The sequence below is a fragment of the Manis pentadactyla genome, chromosome 2, assembly GCF_030020395.1.
Source record: "Manis pentadactyla isolate mManPen7 chromosome 2, mManPen7.hap1, whole genome shotgun sequence".
Taxonomy (NCBI): domain Eukaryota; kingdom Metazoa; phylum Chordata; class Mammalia; order Pholidota; family Manidae; genus Manis; species Manis pentadactyla.
In genome coordinates, this window is record NC_080020.1 from 190,636,225 (window position 1) to 190,654,647 (window position 18,423).

General features: G+C 39.6%; 1 protein-coding gene across 3 annotated transcripts in view; it reads right to left on the reverse strand.

Annotated features, from left to right (window-relative positions):
- SPTBN1 (spectrin beta, non-erythrocytic 1) overlaps nucleotides 1–18,423 on the reverse strand; it is a 198,414-nt gene that overhangs the window by 136,639 nt on the left and 43,352 nt on the right. For all 3 annotated transcript variants that reach the window (XM_036925942.2, XM_036925943.2, XM_036925944.2), the window contains one exon: nucleotides 6,542–6,736. In XM_036925942.2, the coding sequence (XP_036781837.1) occupies nucleotides 6,542–6,689 (148 nt within the window). In that variant the 5' untranslated portion in view covers nucleotides 6,690–6,736. The remainder of the gene's footprint in view (nucleotides 1–6,541; nucleotides 6,737–18,423) is intronic.

Sequence of the window (18,423 nt, forward strand, 5' to 3'; positions counted from 1 at the left end):
GTTCAATTCTGACCCTAACTGCCTGGAGTTAGCACAGACCCCTCAGGATAAGGACTCAGTCCCACAGACTACCCTATTTCAAATACCAGTCACATGTCCCAAGTCACCATAATTCTGACTGACCCAAAGGCTGTAAATTTAGGAGTTCCCATGACTGCCCCCACTTAGGTTAAATAATTTGCTAGAACAACTCACAGAACTCAGGAAAACACATGACTTGTGTTTGCCAGTTTATTATAAAGGATACAACTCAGGAACAGCCAAATGAAAGAGGTGAGTAGGTAAGATATGGTGGGGGACACAACTCCTATGACCTCTCAGAGCACCCCACCCTCCCAGTACATCGATGTGTCCCCCAACCCTGAAGCTCTCGTAAACCCTGTCATTTAGAGGTGTGTATGGAGGTTTCATTACATAGGCATGACTGATTAAATCACTGGCCATTTGGCAGTCATTTGGGATTCAACCATCAGTGTCCCGTTCCCAGGGTTGGTGGGTTTAGGGCTTAAAGTTCCCATTTTCTCACCACTTGCTCTTTCCCATCCTAAGACTATCTAGGGATCTCACAATAAGGCACCTCATTAGTCTAAATCTGGGAGCAATGAAGGAGGTTCTTTATTAATAACAGAAGATATTCAGGAAATTCCAAGGGTTTTAGGAGTTCTATGCCAGGAACTGGGAAAAAAGAAAATTTATTTCTTATTAAAACATGAACTTAAAAGCAATTGCTGAAGATGCAGAGGATGAAGGCAAGCAAGTAAAACTCAAATTAAATATTGTTTACCACAGTTCACAGGAAAAATGAACATATATGTATGTATCAGCCTAATAATAGTATTTGTAAATTGGGTAAAAATTAGTAGCAAGTAGTTTACCTCACCTTACAGATACAGACACTTAGAACCACTTAAAAGGACACAATGCAAGGTGGTAGTTATACCATCAATACAAGACACAGTGCACTGTAAAAAAATTTATTTGTACATTGTCTTTAGTTTTTTGCTTTTTCTGTTTTTTAAAATTTTTTATTAAGGTATGATTGATATACACTCTTATGAAGGTTTCACATGAAAAAACAATATGGTTACTACATTTACCTATACTATCAAGTCCCCACCCATACTCCAATGCAGTCACTGTCCATCAGTGCAGCAAGATGCCACAGATTCACTATGTGCCTTCTCTGTGCTATGCAGTTCTCCCCGTGATGCCCCACACCATGTGTACTAAACATAATACCCCTCAGTCCCCTTCTCCCTCCCACACCCCTCCCCTTTGGTAAGCACTCGTTCATTCTTGGAGTCTATGAGTCTGCTGCCATTTTGTTCCTTCAGTTTTGCTTATTGTTATACTCCACAAATGAGGGAAATCCTTTGGCATTTGTTTTTCTCCGCCTGGCTTATTTCACTGAGCATAATGTCCTCCAGCTCCATCCACGTTGTTGCAAATGGTAGAATTTGTTTCTTTCTTATGGATGAATAGTATTCCACTGTGTATATGTATCACATCTTCTTTATCCATTCATCTACTGACGGACACTTAGGTTGCTTCCATATCTTGGCTATTGTAAAAAGTGCTGCGATAAACATAGGGGTGCACCTGTCTTTTTCAAACTGGAGTGCTGCATTCTTAGGGTAAATTCCTAGGAGTGGAATTCCTGGGTCAAATGGTATTTTTATTTTGAGCATTTTGAGGAACCTCCATACTGCTTTCCACAATGGTTGAACTAATTTGCATTCCCACCAGCAGTGTAGGAGGGTTCCCCTTTCTCCGCAACCTCGCCAACATTTGTTGTTGTTTGTCTTTTGGATGGTGGCAATCCTTACTGGTGTGAGGTGATATCTCACTGTGGTTTTAATTTGCATTTCTCTGATGACAAGTGATGTGGAGCATCTTTTCATGTGTCTGTTGGCCATCTGAATTTCTTCTTTGGAGAAGTGTCTCTTCATATCCTCTGCCCATTTGTTAATCAGGATATTTTCTTTTTGGGTGTTGAGGTGTGTAAGTTCTTTATATATTTTGGATGTTAACCCCTTGTTGGATATGTCATTTACAAATATATTCTCCCATACTGCAGGATGCCTTTTTGTTCTGTTGATGGTGTCCTTTGCCATACAGAAACTTTTTAGTTTGATATAGTCCCATGAGTTCATTTTTGCTTTTGTTTCCCTTGCTCGAGGAGATGCGTTCAGGAAGAAGTTGCTCATGCTAATATTCAGGAGATGTTTGCCTATGTTGTCTTCTAAGAGTTTTATGGTTTCATTACTTATATTCAAGTCGTTAATCCATTTTGAGTTTACCTTTGTGTATGGGGTTAAACAATAATCCAGTTTCGTTCTCTTGCATGTAGCTGTCCAGTTTTGGCAACACCAGCTGTTGAAGAGGCTGTCATTTCCCCATTGTATGCCCATGGCTCCTTTATCATCTATAATTGACCATATATGGTTGGGTTTATATCTGGGCCTTCTATTCTATTCCATTGATCTATGGGTCTGTTCTTGTGCCAGTACCAAATGGTCTTGATTACTGTGGCTTTGTAGTATACCTTGAAATCGGGGAGGGTAATCCCCCCAGCTTTGTTCTGCCTTCTCAGCATTGCTTTGGCTGTTCAGGGTCTTTTGTGGTTCCATATGAATTTTAGGACAGTTTTCTCTAGTTCGTTGAAGAATGCTGTTGGTATTTTGATAGGAATTGCATTGAATCTATAGATTGCTTTAGGCAGGATGGCCATTTTGACAATATTAATTCTTCCTACCCATGAGCATGGGATGTATTTCTATTTATTGGTGTCTTTAATTTCTCTCATGAGTGTCTTATAGTTTTCAGAATATAGGTTAGGTTTATTCCTAAGTTGGTTAGGTTTATTCCTAAGTATTTTATTCTTTTTGATACAATCATGAATGGAATTGTTTTTCCTGATTTCTCTCTCTACTAGTTCATTGTTAGTGTATAGGAATGCCACAGATTTCTGTGTATTAATTTTGTATCTGGCAACTTTGCTGAATTCAGATATTAGATCTAGTAGTTTTGGAGTGGAGTCTTTAGGGTTTTTTATGTACAGTATCATGTCATCTGCAAACAGGGACAGTTTAACTTCTTCCTTGCCAATCTGGATGCCTTGTATTTCTTTGTGTTGTCTGATTGCCGTGGCTAGGACCTCCAGTACTATGTTGAATAGAAGTGGGGAAAGTGGGCATTCTTGTCTTGTTCCCAATCTTAAAGGAAAAGCTTTCAGCTTCTTGCTGTTAAATATAATGATGACTGTGGGTTTGTCACATATGGCTTTTAGTATGTTGAGGTACTTGCCCTCTATACCCATTTTTTTAAGAGTTTTTATCATGAATGGATGTTGAATTTTGTCAAATGCTTTTTCAGCGTCTATGGAGATGATCATGTGTGTTTTTTTCCTACATTGTCTTTTGTACATCACTCTAGAATCCTGACTCAAGTCTAAAGAAAACTAATCATGCAGAGCGCCTTAGAGGAACAGGAAACTTGACCTGAACATTTCTATTGCTCTAACCAAGGATTTACCACTTCAGAACATACATTTGTTAACAGAAACCCTACAACAGCCCAGCCTCACACTGAGTCTATCACTATACTACTTCCCTTCAAGGACAGGAAGATGTTTACTTTCCTCAAAAATCAGGAGCCAGCCTTCCACACAACTCCCACATTAAAGTGTGTCTGTCTGTAAGGTAACGGTTGAGGAGTTTGATACTTGAATTCTTCCCCTAGACTTCTGCTGGGTCTCTATGAAATGGCCTCAGATAGCCCAGGAAGCAAGCAGACGACCACTAGTAGTCTACACCAGTCTCCAAGTGTGATTTCCCATGCCAGGGGCATCAGCAGCACCAGGGAACCTGCTAGAAATGCCATTTATCAAGCCCCACCCTCAACCTACTGAATTAGAAACTCAGGTGGTGGGCCCAACAGTCTGTGTTCTAACACGACCTCCAGGTGGTTCTGATGCATGCTCAGGTTCTTGAACCACTATTCCCGACACTGCTGGACTGCTGCATTACTCCTGCTATCAGCAGGTAAGATTTCCTAGGGAGCCCACACATTTTTCTGTCTCATGGAACTGGAAAGTCAGATAATAAGTAAGATAATTTACTTCAATAAACAAATGGTATTCCTGATATCTTCTGGATTCAATGAAAGAAAGCATTTCTTTTTTTCCGCCTGAACCTCATTTAACTTGGATGTAGCATTGATTTCTTTTCAGTAACTGTCATGGTTACTCATGTCTTCTTCTAGGCCACAGGACATACTCCTGAGGCTTTTAAGATTTTCTTAAAAACATGTTTGAATTACCCATTATTAATAATCTACATCAATGAGCTCTGAATGATTTTGTATTTTACTGAATACAGGAAAATAGTAAGTATTCATTTTAAAGCCAATCTGCCTTCAGCCACTTATCAGCAGTGTGGCCTTGGACAAGCTACTTATAATCTCTCTCTGTCTCAGTTTCCTCATCTATACCTTGTAGATAATAATACCTTTCCATGTGGTTGTTATGGAATTAACTGTTAATATATGCAATGTATTTATAACAGTGCTTGGCGCACATAAGCACCATATTAAGCTTATTATTATCATAAGTGCAATTATTCAGGGACTTAGAGGGAAAAACATCCCAGAAAGTGTAGGGTCAACTGACTCACACTAATGACAGCTGGGAATCTTCTCTGGAACTGCAGGACAGACCAGATACAAAGAGCAAGGACCTGCTCTGCAGTTTGCAAGTAAAATTCTCCTTAAGAGGGAGATAAGTACGCGAAAGTAAAGGATTCATTATCAAAGGTAACTAACCACCAATATCACACTGGTCTAAAGGCTTAAATGAAGATTCAAGAAAAGAGGTAAGGGATTCAAGTACAAATTGATTCACTAGCACAAGGCAGGACCATAGTTTCCATAAGGTTCTATGTTAATGAATAAGCTAGAAAATTAAGCTCCAGTTCCAGAGTGACTACCCGGTTAATCATTCATGCCCTTGAATCAGACAAGCTCAAGAAAGGTCTTTAAATCACCACCACTCGAGATAAATTACCTTAAGGCAGCTGAGTAATTTTACTACAGCATGTAGTTGGCTGCCTCCCTCCCCAAAATCCATTTCCCTCTTCCTCCCCCTTGTTAGATTCTAAATTTTCTAGCCAAGCTGTTTGGTGGGACTGACCCCCTCTCCCACCCCCAAACCCTTCCATGAGGAGTGCATCCTGATTAGATGATGTCAGTCAGAACATTCTCTTCTCTGACTCCAGTGGGAGAGAGGCTCTGAGAGAGGCACACGACCCAAGTTGTGATCCATTCAGCCAGTGAGACTGGCCCTGGGACCATGGTGTAAGTATGGGCTCTTTTCTGCTCGATGTCCTTAAAGACAGATCTGGGACCTGGGGCAGCCATCTTGGGACTACAGGGTCCAAAGAGCCAGTGCGAGAATGGAGTCCACACTAGTAAGTAAAGTCAAAAGGTGGAGAGAAAGAAACTGGGTCCTGATCACACCATTTAAGCCCGAGTGTCTTGCTTTAAGGCCAAACTTGTCTACTACATGATCAATAAATTCTCTTTTGGCATTTAAATCACATTTGGGTTAGTTCCCTTTCTTTTACAATCAAGAGAAGTCTAAATGGTACATGCCTCCTAAACCAGATTACACTGCAAAGGTAACAGACAGGGGAGCTTTTAACAGTAACAAACTTACCTGATCAAGTCATGACTACATTTGCTTGTCATAATTAAAGACATTAGGACAGAAATCATAAACCCACATTTCTCATTTGGAAACAATTTTATTTGAAATATCAAAGTACAGATGCAAGACCTTAAATAAACACTTTGACCCTTGGTTTACATATGTTCAGTACTGCTGTGTGTTTATCACGACAGAACCCTTTCCTGATTTTCAGGACAATTTCAGAGCAAAACACTCCCCACCCCAATGAAGGCCATGGTGAAAGTGTGCTCTAAGTATTTAACAGCAACAAGGGAGTGAGAAATGACAAAGTAATGATGCCTTCCTGCTAACTTTAACATTAATGGCAAACTTAAATGTTACAGCATTAAATGTGCCCTCACCAGTTTAAGATATTGCTTTTTAGATCTAAAACAAATGCATGTGATACTAACAGGCCTTGGTCACCTAAAGTAAATACTCTACTGTACCATGTCAGGTCAACTAATACATCATAGGCTCTAGGTACACAGGTAATTTGTATATTTTGCTGTATAAGGTATAGTATGCTTCATTATTTGAAATGTAAGATAAGGCAAAAATAAAAGAATTCTTATACATCTAGGACAGCCCTTTCTGAACTAATATAAAAATGTACTCTGTGCTCTGAATCTCTTTGGCTTTAGGATTAACAGTTCTCCAAATATGGAACTGGCTACCTTATGTAATGGTCAGCTTGCTCTTGTGGGACATGTTTAAGTAGAGGCAAGCCAATCTCACAGGGGAGACAGGGAGATGGTTTTCAAGGAGTGATGGTAAGGCGCCGGGCCGCTGCGGCAGGGCGTGCCACTGACTTACCTGCCAGAGCCTTGATGCGGGAGCGCTCAAAGAGCCTCGCAGAGCTGTTCTCATTGTCCCAGTCGTCCACGTCCCAGCGGTTATTGACATCACTGTACTGCTGTTGGATCTCAATGTTGTCATAGTCTGTGGCTACTGTGGTCGTCATCTTGAACTGTCTCAGCTGCTCCTCCACATCAGCTCCTTCTTAGAGTTCTGTGAGAAAAAGGAAAACCTATTTAGATGGCCAAAGTGTGTATAGTCCCCACGAAGCCTACTGGGATAAAGATGAGTAGAAGGTAAAACAGTTCCCACATGTCAAGAACAGGTCTCTGGAGTCAATCGAAGCTGGTTTTGAACTTCAACACCGCCTCATGACATAATGTGTGTGGCCCTGGCCAAGGCACTGAACGTCTCTGAGCCTCAGTTTCCCCAGTGATTAAACAGGGAAGATACTCTAGGCTTGTTGAGAGGACTGAATGAGATGATGGACCAACAGAGGGTGGTTTCTTCCTTCTTTCTAAAGTTTAAACTTTGTAATTTTAAAGTTTTATCAGAGCTGATGAACAGCTACTTGGGGCTTCTGACTGAACTTGTTTCTGTTGTTTTCTGTTGTGCACCACCACAAACTACAATCTTTTTAGCTTCTCCTGGAAAGTCATTAAATGTTAGTTATATAAGAGAACTAATATTATTTCTGTTGTTTCTATTGTGCACCACCACAAACTACAATCTTTTTAGCTTCTCCTGGAAATTCATTAAATGTTAGTCATATAAGAGAACTAATATTATTTCGTCTAAATACCTCGTTTACATAGAAGAAAAAAAATGCCTAAGATTAAATGAAATAGTAAGTTAGGACACCCAAGGACAATACCAGTACATAGCCATTGCTCAATAATGGCTGCAATTACATCTATTGCTGTGTTTGTACAAATTCCACTACCAATACCAATACCCATTCCTCAGGGACCCACCCAGGGTCACAGTGTTTTACTGGGATAAAGGGGAAACAACTACCTTGGCCTCAACTTTCAGTCCACTGGCTGTCTTCACTTCATCACAGCACCCTCAGAGAATTATGAGAAATACACTTGGCTTTAAATATAGTTTCTCTCTTAAATACAGCCATTATTCACTAACTGAACCACAATGTACTGAGGACTTTCTTGGTGCTCAGCACTGTTCCAGATGCTAGAGAACAGTAAACAAGATAAGGACCAGCTCTTGTGAAGCTCACACCCCAGTAGGAAAAGCTGGATGAAAAGCACTCAAGAAAACACTAGACTGAAAGAAAATAAAGTGAAAGTGGAGTGATGTTATAGAGTGAGTGATCAACAATACCTTATTATAAACTTCAAAGTTGCTAATAAATTAGTGTTTAATTGCTTTCACCGAACACACAAAAAAATGGTAATTATAGGATATGACAGAGGCGTTAGCTAATGCTACAGTGGTAATTCTATCACGATATGCTAATGTATCGAATTAGTATGCTGTACACCTTAAACTTACATAATATTATATGCCAGTTATATCTCAATTTTAAAAGAGTGTGAGCAAGTGACTATTTCAGATCTAGTGGACAGGGAAGGCCTCTCTGAGTTGATATTTAAACTGAGATCTCAGTGTCAAAAAGGAACAGGGCACACCTTGTTCAGAGGAAGAGCATTCCAGGCAAAGGAAAGGCCCTACCTTGAGAAAAAGCACAGCTTGTGGAAGGAATGAAGAGGTCAGTACAGTTGAAGTCTAGAGAGCAGGGGGAGAGACAAGGAACTGAAGCTGAAAAGGTAGGTGAGGCCAGACCAGGAAGAGCTGTGAGCCCAAGTGTGATAGAAGCCACTGCAGGATTTTAAGCTAATGACTAACATCATTAGATGCATGTTTTTAAAAGATCAGTCCTGGTGCTATATGGAAAAACAGATTCTAGGGGGCAAGGATGTATGCTTAATTCCTATTGGTGTGGTTAAATTCCGGCATGTTTTATACACAAGGCTAAATTAAATGAAGTAAATTAAGGAGAGGAAGAGGAGAAGTTGCTCCTCACCCCTCATTTAGTAGTAGGAAGATGTGCAAGAGAAAAGATATCTGTTACCTCTCCATCTCATCCCGTCCCACTACTCATGTTAAGACTCAATTCTGTACTGTAAGATTTTGTGCCTGGATGCTTGCTTACTGAAAGCCTTGCACAAGAATGTGCACAGAGTCAGCAGGCCTAACCACTACAGCCTGTGTACTCAGAAAACCAGACCACCACCCAGCAACCACAAAATGACCACTCACGCTGATCTACCCCCCTCATATATGCCACCATACAAAGGAATCAAACAAAGCCACACATGCAGAAAAGAAGTATTTATCTTACTGTGTTTCACATGTAGTTTCTCTCAAGTTCCAGCAACCACGTTTCCATGGTAAATAAATTAAGCTGAAACAAATTAACTGCACCTTAAATGGTATAATAATTGGTGGCACAAGCAGTTGCCCCCTCTTGTGTCATTAGCTGTTTGCTCAGAAGCTATCCAAGAACATTGCCAACACATCCTAATGCTCCTAAGGAGGAAGCACTACATCTGCCTTACAACTGAGACGCACATGACAGCTCAAAACAGTCACCATCTTTTCAAACACAAACAGCTTGGAAAGTTGTAAAATCCTGGATTCCCATCAGGTAGACATAATCCCCAAAATGTAAATTTAAAAATAGGTTAATTTTAACACCGACATTAGCAATTTACCAGATTTCATAAAAACACAAAAACTTTCAGAAACCTAAGCCAGTAACTATTTTCTATTAAATGATCTTACAGTTGCTTTTAACAGAGTCAGAATTCCCTTTAAAAAAATCAATATATTCTCATGTACCACTTGACCTTGGAGATGATTGGTTTTCATGACTATATCAATACCAAAGACTTTCATAAAATTCAGCCTCGGGGGATGCCATCTCCAGGAGAAAAATGTGAAAGTGGTATTAATTCCAAATTTCTTGAAAGATGAACTCAACTTTTGCAATTTAAACTCAACTCAAAGTGAAATCTAAACACTGCATACCTCTCCAGATTTGTTTTGGCTATTTGGTGCCACCTGCTGACAAATGAGAGCAAGTCACACCACAGCCGCCAGGGCGGCCACCAACCTGGGCTCCAACCTCCACCACACCTGGCTCAGGTAAGTCCAACTACAACTCGTTTTCCCCCATGACTCTTTCTTCCTACTGCTGTCTTATCTCCAAAATTACCAACTGCTTCTCACAGATTCCTCAATAGTCAAGTGTTAATCCTTTCCTTAAGTTTAAAATAAGTCATTCAGAGAACATAAGCACATTTTCCTAAGAATTCTTCTTTAGCAGTGTTCTTTAGTAATACCATTGCTCCTTTAAGCGAGTGGACAGCAAAAGTTCCTACTAGTCTGTGTGCAGAAAAACACTGATGCTATAAATTATTCTTTTTTTATTTAATTGTTTCACTTGCGTGTCCATGAATTTGGCTATCAGGGACCTTCCAGTACGTTCCATCTGACCTAAGACAATATCCTTGTCAAACAGCTGAGTTTTTATAGTGATTGAAGAGTTTTTTTAACTTCCAGGGCGATGTCAAAGCACAACATCCCACATCCCCCCTGGGTCCATAGTGAAAGGGTGCTTTCTAAGTATTCAATAGCAACAGTGGAGTGACCTGAGAGGGAAGAAACAGCCAGCGTCAAAGAAAGAGTGTGGATGAGTGTGCCCATGGCACTGGGATCCCAGGAGAGAAGACAGGAGGGCAGGCCATGCTGAACTCTGCCCCGTGGGTCCACCATTAGGAAGCCTGAGAGGACGCATGCACAGCTGGCACGAGACGAGACATGCTCTCCCAGAAAAGGGCTGTCACTGCTTCTACAGGCCCAGTGAGGGCCCAAATTCTACCTGACTTGATCCCCATAATAGGAACTCATTAAAAAATCCTTGAATGAGTAGAAATCAGTAATATCCTGAGTGTGCTATGACTAATACCCATGTTTTTGTGGCTGGGTTTTGGGAAGATGGTTAAAAGTATATACCTCCCCCTTCCTTGCTCTTCTCCAACCTAAGCAGGTATGTGTAAAAATATGGAAGGAACAGTAAAAAAAATTAAGACCATGCCACCAAATTCTCTTCTCTAATCCTGTGGTCTGTAAGCTAGAATTTTCCAAATGATACAAAGGAATTCCAAAAGCTTCATCATTTTCTACTTCAATAAGACAATAGCTTTATTTCCTTGAACTAGCAGACCAAGACAGAAATCGTTGAGGAAACAATAATCCTAGACCTAGAAAGAAAAGAGGTTCCTGCAGTTCTGCATGTGCTGCCACAAGGTTATAACCATCAGGAAAGAAACTGGAGCATCACCGTTCCAAGTTTTGGGAGTGTTCTATTAGTTCTCCTCTTTATTGCTTAAAATTCTGAAGGTGAATACCTGGCAAAGCCCAGAGGGAAAACATTTATTTATCTGTTTACTTTCCAAGATGCCAAAACTATTTTGCATGTCACACAGGTAGATAAATGCACAGATTTTTATGCTTTATAGTTTATCTCTATGCGTCCTTCCACCACCTTCTGTTACCCTGTAAAATCTCCCTGGGTAATGCTACCCACCCTGCCACCTTTGGCTCCTACCCTATGCTGACAACTGCTCCCTGGACAGCTAAGTGCAGTGCCTCCTAAGCATTACAAGTCACTCATAATTCCTCCCTCCAAACCCTGTTTTTCATCTGTGACTCCCTCATTGAATGGAACCCTCCTTTCTCCCAGTTACCTCAACTAGAAACCTTGCTGGCCTCCTTCACTTCTCCCTCTCCTCCCATATTCAGGCCCCAAGGTTGCCTATACCTCCTCAAAATCTCATGAGTTAGCTCATGCAACAGTTTCTTAATCCAGCACCTTGCCTCTAACTTTAACCCCTAGTCCCGTCTCCCACACTGCCACCAGAGGAACCTCTCTCAGATGTCAAATCACCCCAGTGCTGTGACTAAAACCCACCTGCCCATGCCTTCAGAATAAGAAATCTCTATGCCTTCAGAATAATGTCCACAAACCTTAGAAGAGGAATGAGACCCTCGATGGGGGACCTCTGACCAGCTCTCCATCCCAGTCTCCATAATCCTGTCCTAAACTCATTATTCCTGTCCTAACATCTTAAGAGCTCCTGAGGGAACAGTCATGCTGTTGTCTCACCTCCAAAACTACTACCTCAAACAGCTCTCCACTCTTCCCATAAGTCCTAGCTGAAAGTACCACTTGTTCCAGGAAGCCACCCCTAATCACTTCCCACCACCAACACCTGGACTGAATTTTAAGATGACCTTATATCTCCCAAATATGTACTCCCTCCTTTAAGCACCCTTATCTGACCAATTACTTGTCATTACGAAACTTCCGTTTACTTATCCTACAGGCTCATGAGGTCATGTTCCCATCAGAACTGCCTTTTTATCTCTCAACTCCTAGAAGGGTACCTGGAAACATCAAATGCTTGCTAATTATTTATTTGTGGGCTGGCTGGGTACGTGGGAGACTGGTAGATGTAAGACTAGAATGGAAGTCCATATGGGCAATGTCAACTCATGCTGCTACTCCGGTACTATCTCCTATAGTCACAATGCCCAAAACACATACTCTTCTGAGGTACATAGATCTGCTCGGCACCCTGCTTTCAAAGAAGTCACATTTTTAGACTAGGCTGCTAATGAAAATAAACTTCAATTTAACAAGACACTTCTCTACGTATACATTAAAATTTATGTTTCCCTTTTTAATTAAGTTTTTACCATGAAAAGAATTTGTTATTTGTCTGAACTGCTCAGATTCCAGAAAGCAAGCAAGAGATTAAAGGGAATTTTCCCTGGTGCTATATACACACACACACACACACACACACACACACACACACACACACGCATGCACAAACACACACCTCCGTAATACCCAATCTTAATTAAAGGCTCAGATAAACAAAAGTGGAAAAGGTAACATTTGCCAATCCTTTCTGAGGAAGAAAACCATATGCTAACAATTACTTCAACAGAATTCACAGATCCAAATGTTCTGCAAACACTTAAAACTCTCACACTCTGCTCATAAAAGACTTGCGAAAAGTAAAGCATAACTAGGACTGCTGGTGTGCTCTCAAAAAAGAGTTCTGTTCAGACACTCTGAAGGGACCAAACCATGATCTGAGAATTTCCAGTAAGACACCTATAAGAAGTCTGCCTCATCCCTCTCAACTATTTAGCCCCAAAAATGCAATAGTCACATCCTGCTTGCAGTTTGCCCACTGAGGCATTTTGCAGGCCGTGTAAACAGCCAGTGAAGAGTAATACCTAAATATGTAGAGTTCTCTGCTGCTCACAGACACAAGGCATACATGAAAAGTCCTAGTGTGACAGCGAAGAACGTAACGAAAGTCATACACCCATACTACATCCTTTACAAAAGTATCATTCACTTTGTAAATTATCCAGCCTACTTGCAGCTTTACAGGAACAGATTTACTGTACAAAAAGCATGATATAGCTGTACAAACTAGCCAAAATTCCTATCATCAGACTACATGGAGAGGGAAGGGTGCTCAGAGACCTGTTTAATAATTAAACCTTGGTAACAAAGGTGGTCTTCAAATACTCCAACTTTTGCCTGTTTTATTCATCAATGACAGAGTATGTTGCACTCTCCCACAATGATCACGGATTTTTATCAGATTTTCTTTCTAAGTCCCTGGATACATACACAATCATAATTATTTTATCCTTTTGGTAGATTAACATTATGAAATATTCTATTTTCTCCCTATTCATACATTATTTCATCTTCTGGAGTCAGTCTGTTTCGTCATGTCTCATATTTTTTAATCCAATCTAAGGTCTGTGTCATTGTGTGGACAAATATAATCCATTTACATTTATTACGATTACTGCCATATATGAAGTTTCAACCAACTTATTTTGTATTCTATCTTAGTTTAATAAAGCATGGAAACTAGGGCCCAAGGAGTTAAACAACTGCATCAAGTCACACAGCTATGGGGCCAACATCTGTAATATCTTTATCACCACTGAATCTGGAGCCATAGAACTCATTCTAATCTTGAAAATACAGAGAGCTGATGAGCCTAACAACCAAAGACAACTCTAACACTTAGTTTTCTTGCTGGTTTGCTTTATGTGCTTACTTATGTCTATGGCCATTGTGCTTACTTGCTTTTTCATTCAGTCTTCCTCAGCAACCTTTTGAGATAAAATTAGCCCTATTTTACAAGTGAACAAACTGAGGCTTTGCCCATGGTGGCACAGCACGGAAGTGAGTAAGCCAAGAGGATCTGAATGAGGTGGGTATGACTCCAAAGCCCATGCTTTAACTGAATAACCTGGCCTGCATTTTGAGACACAAACTTTTAAGAATGGTCCATATCAGAAAAAATATCTCTATTTAAGAACCTGAGTGGTCCACCATAAGGACCACATATGGTATCTAGCATATTCTTTTTCCTTGTCTTTTTTTAACAGCTTTATTGAGATGTAATTTGTGTTATCACACAGTTCACCCATGTAAAGTACATAATTTAATGAATTTTCTGTACATTCACTGTGTTGTACAACCATCACCACAATCAATTTCAAAAAATAAAACAAACCTGTACGCACTGGTAGTCATTCTCATTTCCCTTTCTCATCCTCAGCTCTAGGCAACCACTAACCTACTTTCTATCTCTTAGATGTTTGCCTATTCTGTTCATTTCATATAAATGGAATTATAAAATGTGTGGTGTTTTGCAAATGACTTCTTTACTTAGCATAATGTTTTCAAAGTTCATCCCAAGTCTGAAACAACTGGGTCTTAAAATAAACCTGAATTCTTAAATAAATGACGAAATAGATTAGCCCTCTGCAAAGTCTAATTATTGCACAGGGTGGCAACCCACCCAACCAGACCTCCTAACATGCATTTTCATTGGCACAATATTGTTCTCAAAGAGTGAAAATTCATTTGGGGGATGGGAACTCTCTTTTACACAAGCACAGAGATACAGTACACCTACAGTATTAAAATTTCATGGGTGGGAGATTAGGGAAAAATGTCTAAAAGATGCCTGGTGGAGGAAAGAAGCAATTTTAAAAAGTTAAACACTGACCAACCTAAGAGAAATGTGTATCACCACGAAGTAAATGAAGACTTGAAGCAGGCCATTGAAGATAGGAAGATGAAGAGCACATTTCTCTGTACAAGCAAATTAGAATTTCATATACCACAGGTCCCATTCAGCATGTCTCTAATGTAAAAATTCACAGTGGGCTACTCTCCCCCAAACACTAACACGTGTACTTTAGGGAACAGTTATGGATCAGTCAGCCATCTTCTGCCTACAATATTCAAGGACTAAAGCACTGATTATAAACCTTCTACCTTAGACTGAATGTTTGTGTCCTTCCAAAATTCCCGTGTTAAATCCTAATCCCCAATGTGATGGTATTTAAAGATGGGGCTTTTATGAGGTGATTCAGTCATCAAGGTTCTGCCCTTGTGGGATTAGAGCCCTTATAAAAGAGACCCAGAGTGTAACCTCACTCCTTCAAACATGTGAGGTTACAGCAAGACGGCAGCAGTTTATGAACCAGGAAGCCAAATCTGACACCTCACCAGACACCGAATCAGCCAGCACCTTAACCTTGGACTTTCCAGCCTCCAGAACTGTAAGAAATAAATGTCTATTGTCTATAAACCACCTAGTCTGTAGAATTGTTACAGCAGCCTAAACAGACTAAGACACCTTCATTCCCAATATTCAGAGATAATCTTCCTAAACAGATGAAAAATACCACTGGAAGGCTGGTTCTAGTTTTGTGAACAAAGCTCTAAGGACAAAGTCTCTTTTTTAACATGGGCAGGTTAAGCTAGGCTCTACTATTTGGAGGAGCAAAATTAGCCCATACTACAAAGGAAATTGTTTTGAAAGATCTCACTAATGGAAAATATACTTACCATAATTCATTTCATTTTAAAACAATCTATTAAAAAGAATCTTTCAATATGGCTTAACAACTTGTATTACACAGTATAACCAAGAATACATTTCTACAACAAGGAAGAGTATAATATAGGAAGGGAAAAACAGCATCTCCCAGACATTCCTCCATTTACAGAGTAAACTGCGCAAGGAACAGTGAAATTATAAATAGCTTTATTACTTGATGCCTTAAAGGAAAGGAAAGTTCTTAATATGCTGCATAGAAATTTACCCTCATTTACTATTTGTACATTAAATTTTAAACAAAGTACCTTATTTCTTTTCTCTGCCTACATATACCATCTAGATGCTAAATATAAATTTGCAAGCCCTAAATTTTTTTTTTTTTACATTTCAGGAAAGAATTTTGCTTTATTTGAAGGGAAATTTTAGTTTGTCTTTTTTTTATGGACTTATTTTTTTTATTTTGGTATCATTAATATAAAATTACATGAGCAACATTGTGGTTACTAGATTCCCCCCATTATCAAGTCCCCACCACATACCCCATTACACTCACTGTCCGTCAGCATAGTAAGATGCTATAGAGTCACTACTTGTCTTCTCTGTGTATACTGCTTTCCCCTTGCCCCTGGCTACATTATGTGTGCTAATATTAATGCCCCTTATTCCCCTAATCTCTCCCTTCCCACCCATCCTCCCTAGTCCCTTTCCCTTCGGCATCTGTTAGTCCATTCTTGGGTTCTGTGAGTCTGCTGCTGTTTTGTGCCTTCAGTTTTTTCTTTGTTTTTATATTCCACAGGTGAGTGAAATCGTTTGGTACTTGTCTTTCTCTGCCTGGCTTATTTCACTGAGCACAATACCCTCTAGCTCCATCCATGTTGTTGCAATTGGTAGGATTTGTTTTCTTCTTATGGCTAAATAATATTTTATTATGTATATGTACCACATCTTCTTTATCCATTCATCTACTGATGGACACGTAGGCTGCTTCCATTTCTTGGCTATTGTAAATAGTGCTGCAATAAACATAGGGGGTGCATATGTCTTTTAAACTAGGATCCTGCATTCTTAGGGTAAATTCCTAAGAGTGAAATTCCTGGGTCAAATGGTATTTCTATTTTGAGTGTTTTGAGGAACCTCTATACTGCTTTCCACAATGGTTGAACTAATTTACATTCCCACCAGCAGTGTAGGAGGGTTCCTTCCCCTTTCTCCACATCCTCACCAACATTTGTTGTTGTTTGTCTTTAGGATGGTGGCCATCCTAACAGGTGTGAGGTGATATCGCATTGCGGTTTTAATTTGCATTTTTCTGATGATTAGTGATGTGGAGCATGTTTTCATGTGCCTGTTGGCCATCTGAATTTCTTCTTTGGAGAACTGTCTGTTCAGCTCCTCTGCCCATTTTTTAATTGGATTATTTGCTTTTTGTTTGTTGAGGCATGTTAGCTCTTTATTTATTTTGGATGTCAACCCCTTATCGGATGTATCATTTACGAATATATTCTCCCATACTGTAGGATGCCTTTTTGTTCTGATGGTGTCCTTTGCTGTACAGAAGCTTTTTAGTTTGATATAGTCCCACTTGTGCAAGCCCTAAGTTTTTTTAAACTAGCTTTATTTTGAAAACAAATTTAAAGAGAAAGGTTAGCTCTTCCATTGTCTATGTCTAAGTCTTAAGATCACCTAAAGACTCAAAACAATTTTTTAATAATTTCTACTAAATACATGACTATCCCCATTACTTGGCAGTTAAAGACCATCCTTGTTTTTGTTCTCCTTACAAAGAGGAGCAATTAAAATAGAAATAATTAACTCAGTGCAGACCTAACACCATGATCTTACAGCCAATGTAGCATTTCTGAGCTACTATAATTATTAACCATATAGGTCTTAACCTTACTTCCAAGTAGTTTTAAATTACATTCCAATACAGTCTTAATGGTATGCTGCCAAAACACCGATCCTGAATTCCAGTGGGCTTGGCATTGCACTGCCTTATTCTTGGTGAAAATCTGTGTATCAGTATCATGTGTGTCCAAACAACAGAGGAGCAATAATGTGCTTTCTATTTCGAAGCTGACTTTTACTCCTAGAGTAGCCCAGAACCAAAATTCTCTGCAAGTCTATCAAGTGAAAAATGCCTATCTCAATTACCTAGAATACTGATCAAATGAAAGAAATACGTAAAACTGTAATAAAAAGAAACCACAGGAAATGGCTGAGGCACACACACATGCACCTCCCCCGTCCCCTTATCCCCACACACACATACAGTAAGCTCCATGGGGGCCAGGATCCTCTCTATTCTGTTCATCTCTATACCACCAGCACCAGCACTGCACTTACAACACGGCAGGTGCTCAAAACACGACTGTGAAATAAAACGGCAGGCTCAGTGTAATTCCAGAGCAATCTAACTCTGAAAACACAAAGCTTCTTTCAGCCTAGATAATATGCATCTGGACCCCAGTAAAGTTCTCACTGTTACATAAAGGGCAACCTTTTCTCCATTCGGTTTCAGTTAGCAAAGGATGAATTTTTATAAGAAATTTATTTTCAATATTTGCAAAATAAGACAGGTCATATTTGAATAGGAACAGAGTAATCTCTGTACTCTCACAGTCTCATCTGGGATAAATAAACATATTTATCTTAATATGTAATATTTTAATAATCATTCCCCTTTGCAAAATGACCTAAATCCCAGGCTTGCCTAATAATACCCAAATTTCCAAAAATTTAAATATTATTAGTTAAATTTTCTCAGACAGTAGATCAAATAACTCTCATTGCTCGGGTTAACACTTTAGCAGCAAGTCTTTCCCCTTTGTATGCTTGGTAAATGTTTACCAAACTTACTTAGAAATCTGTAACCTTTCAAAATAAAATGAGTAAAGGTTGGCCCACGATACTTGA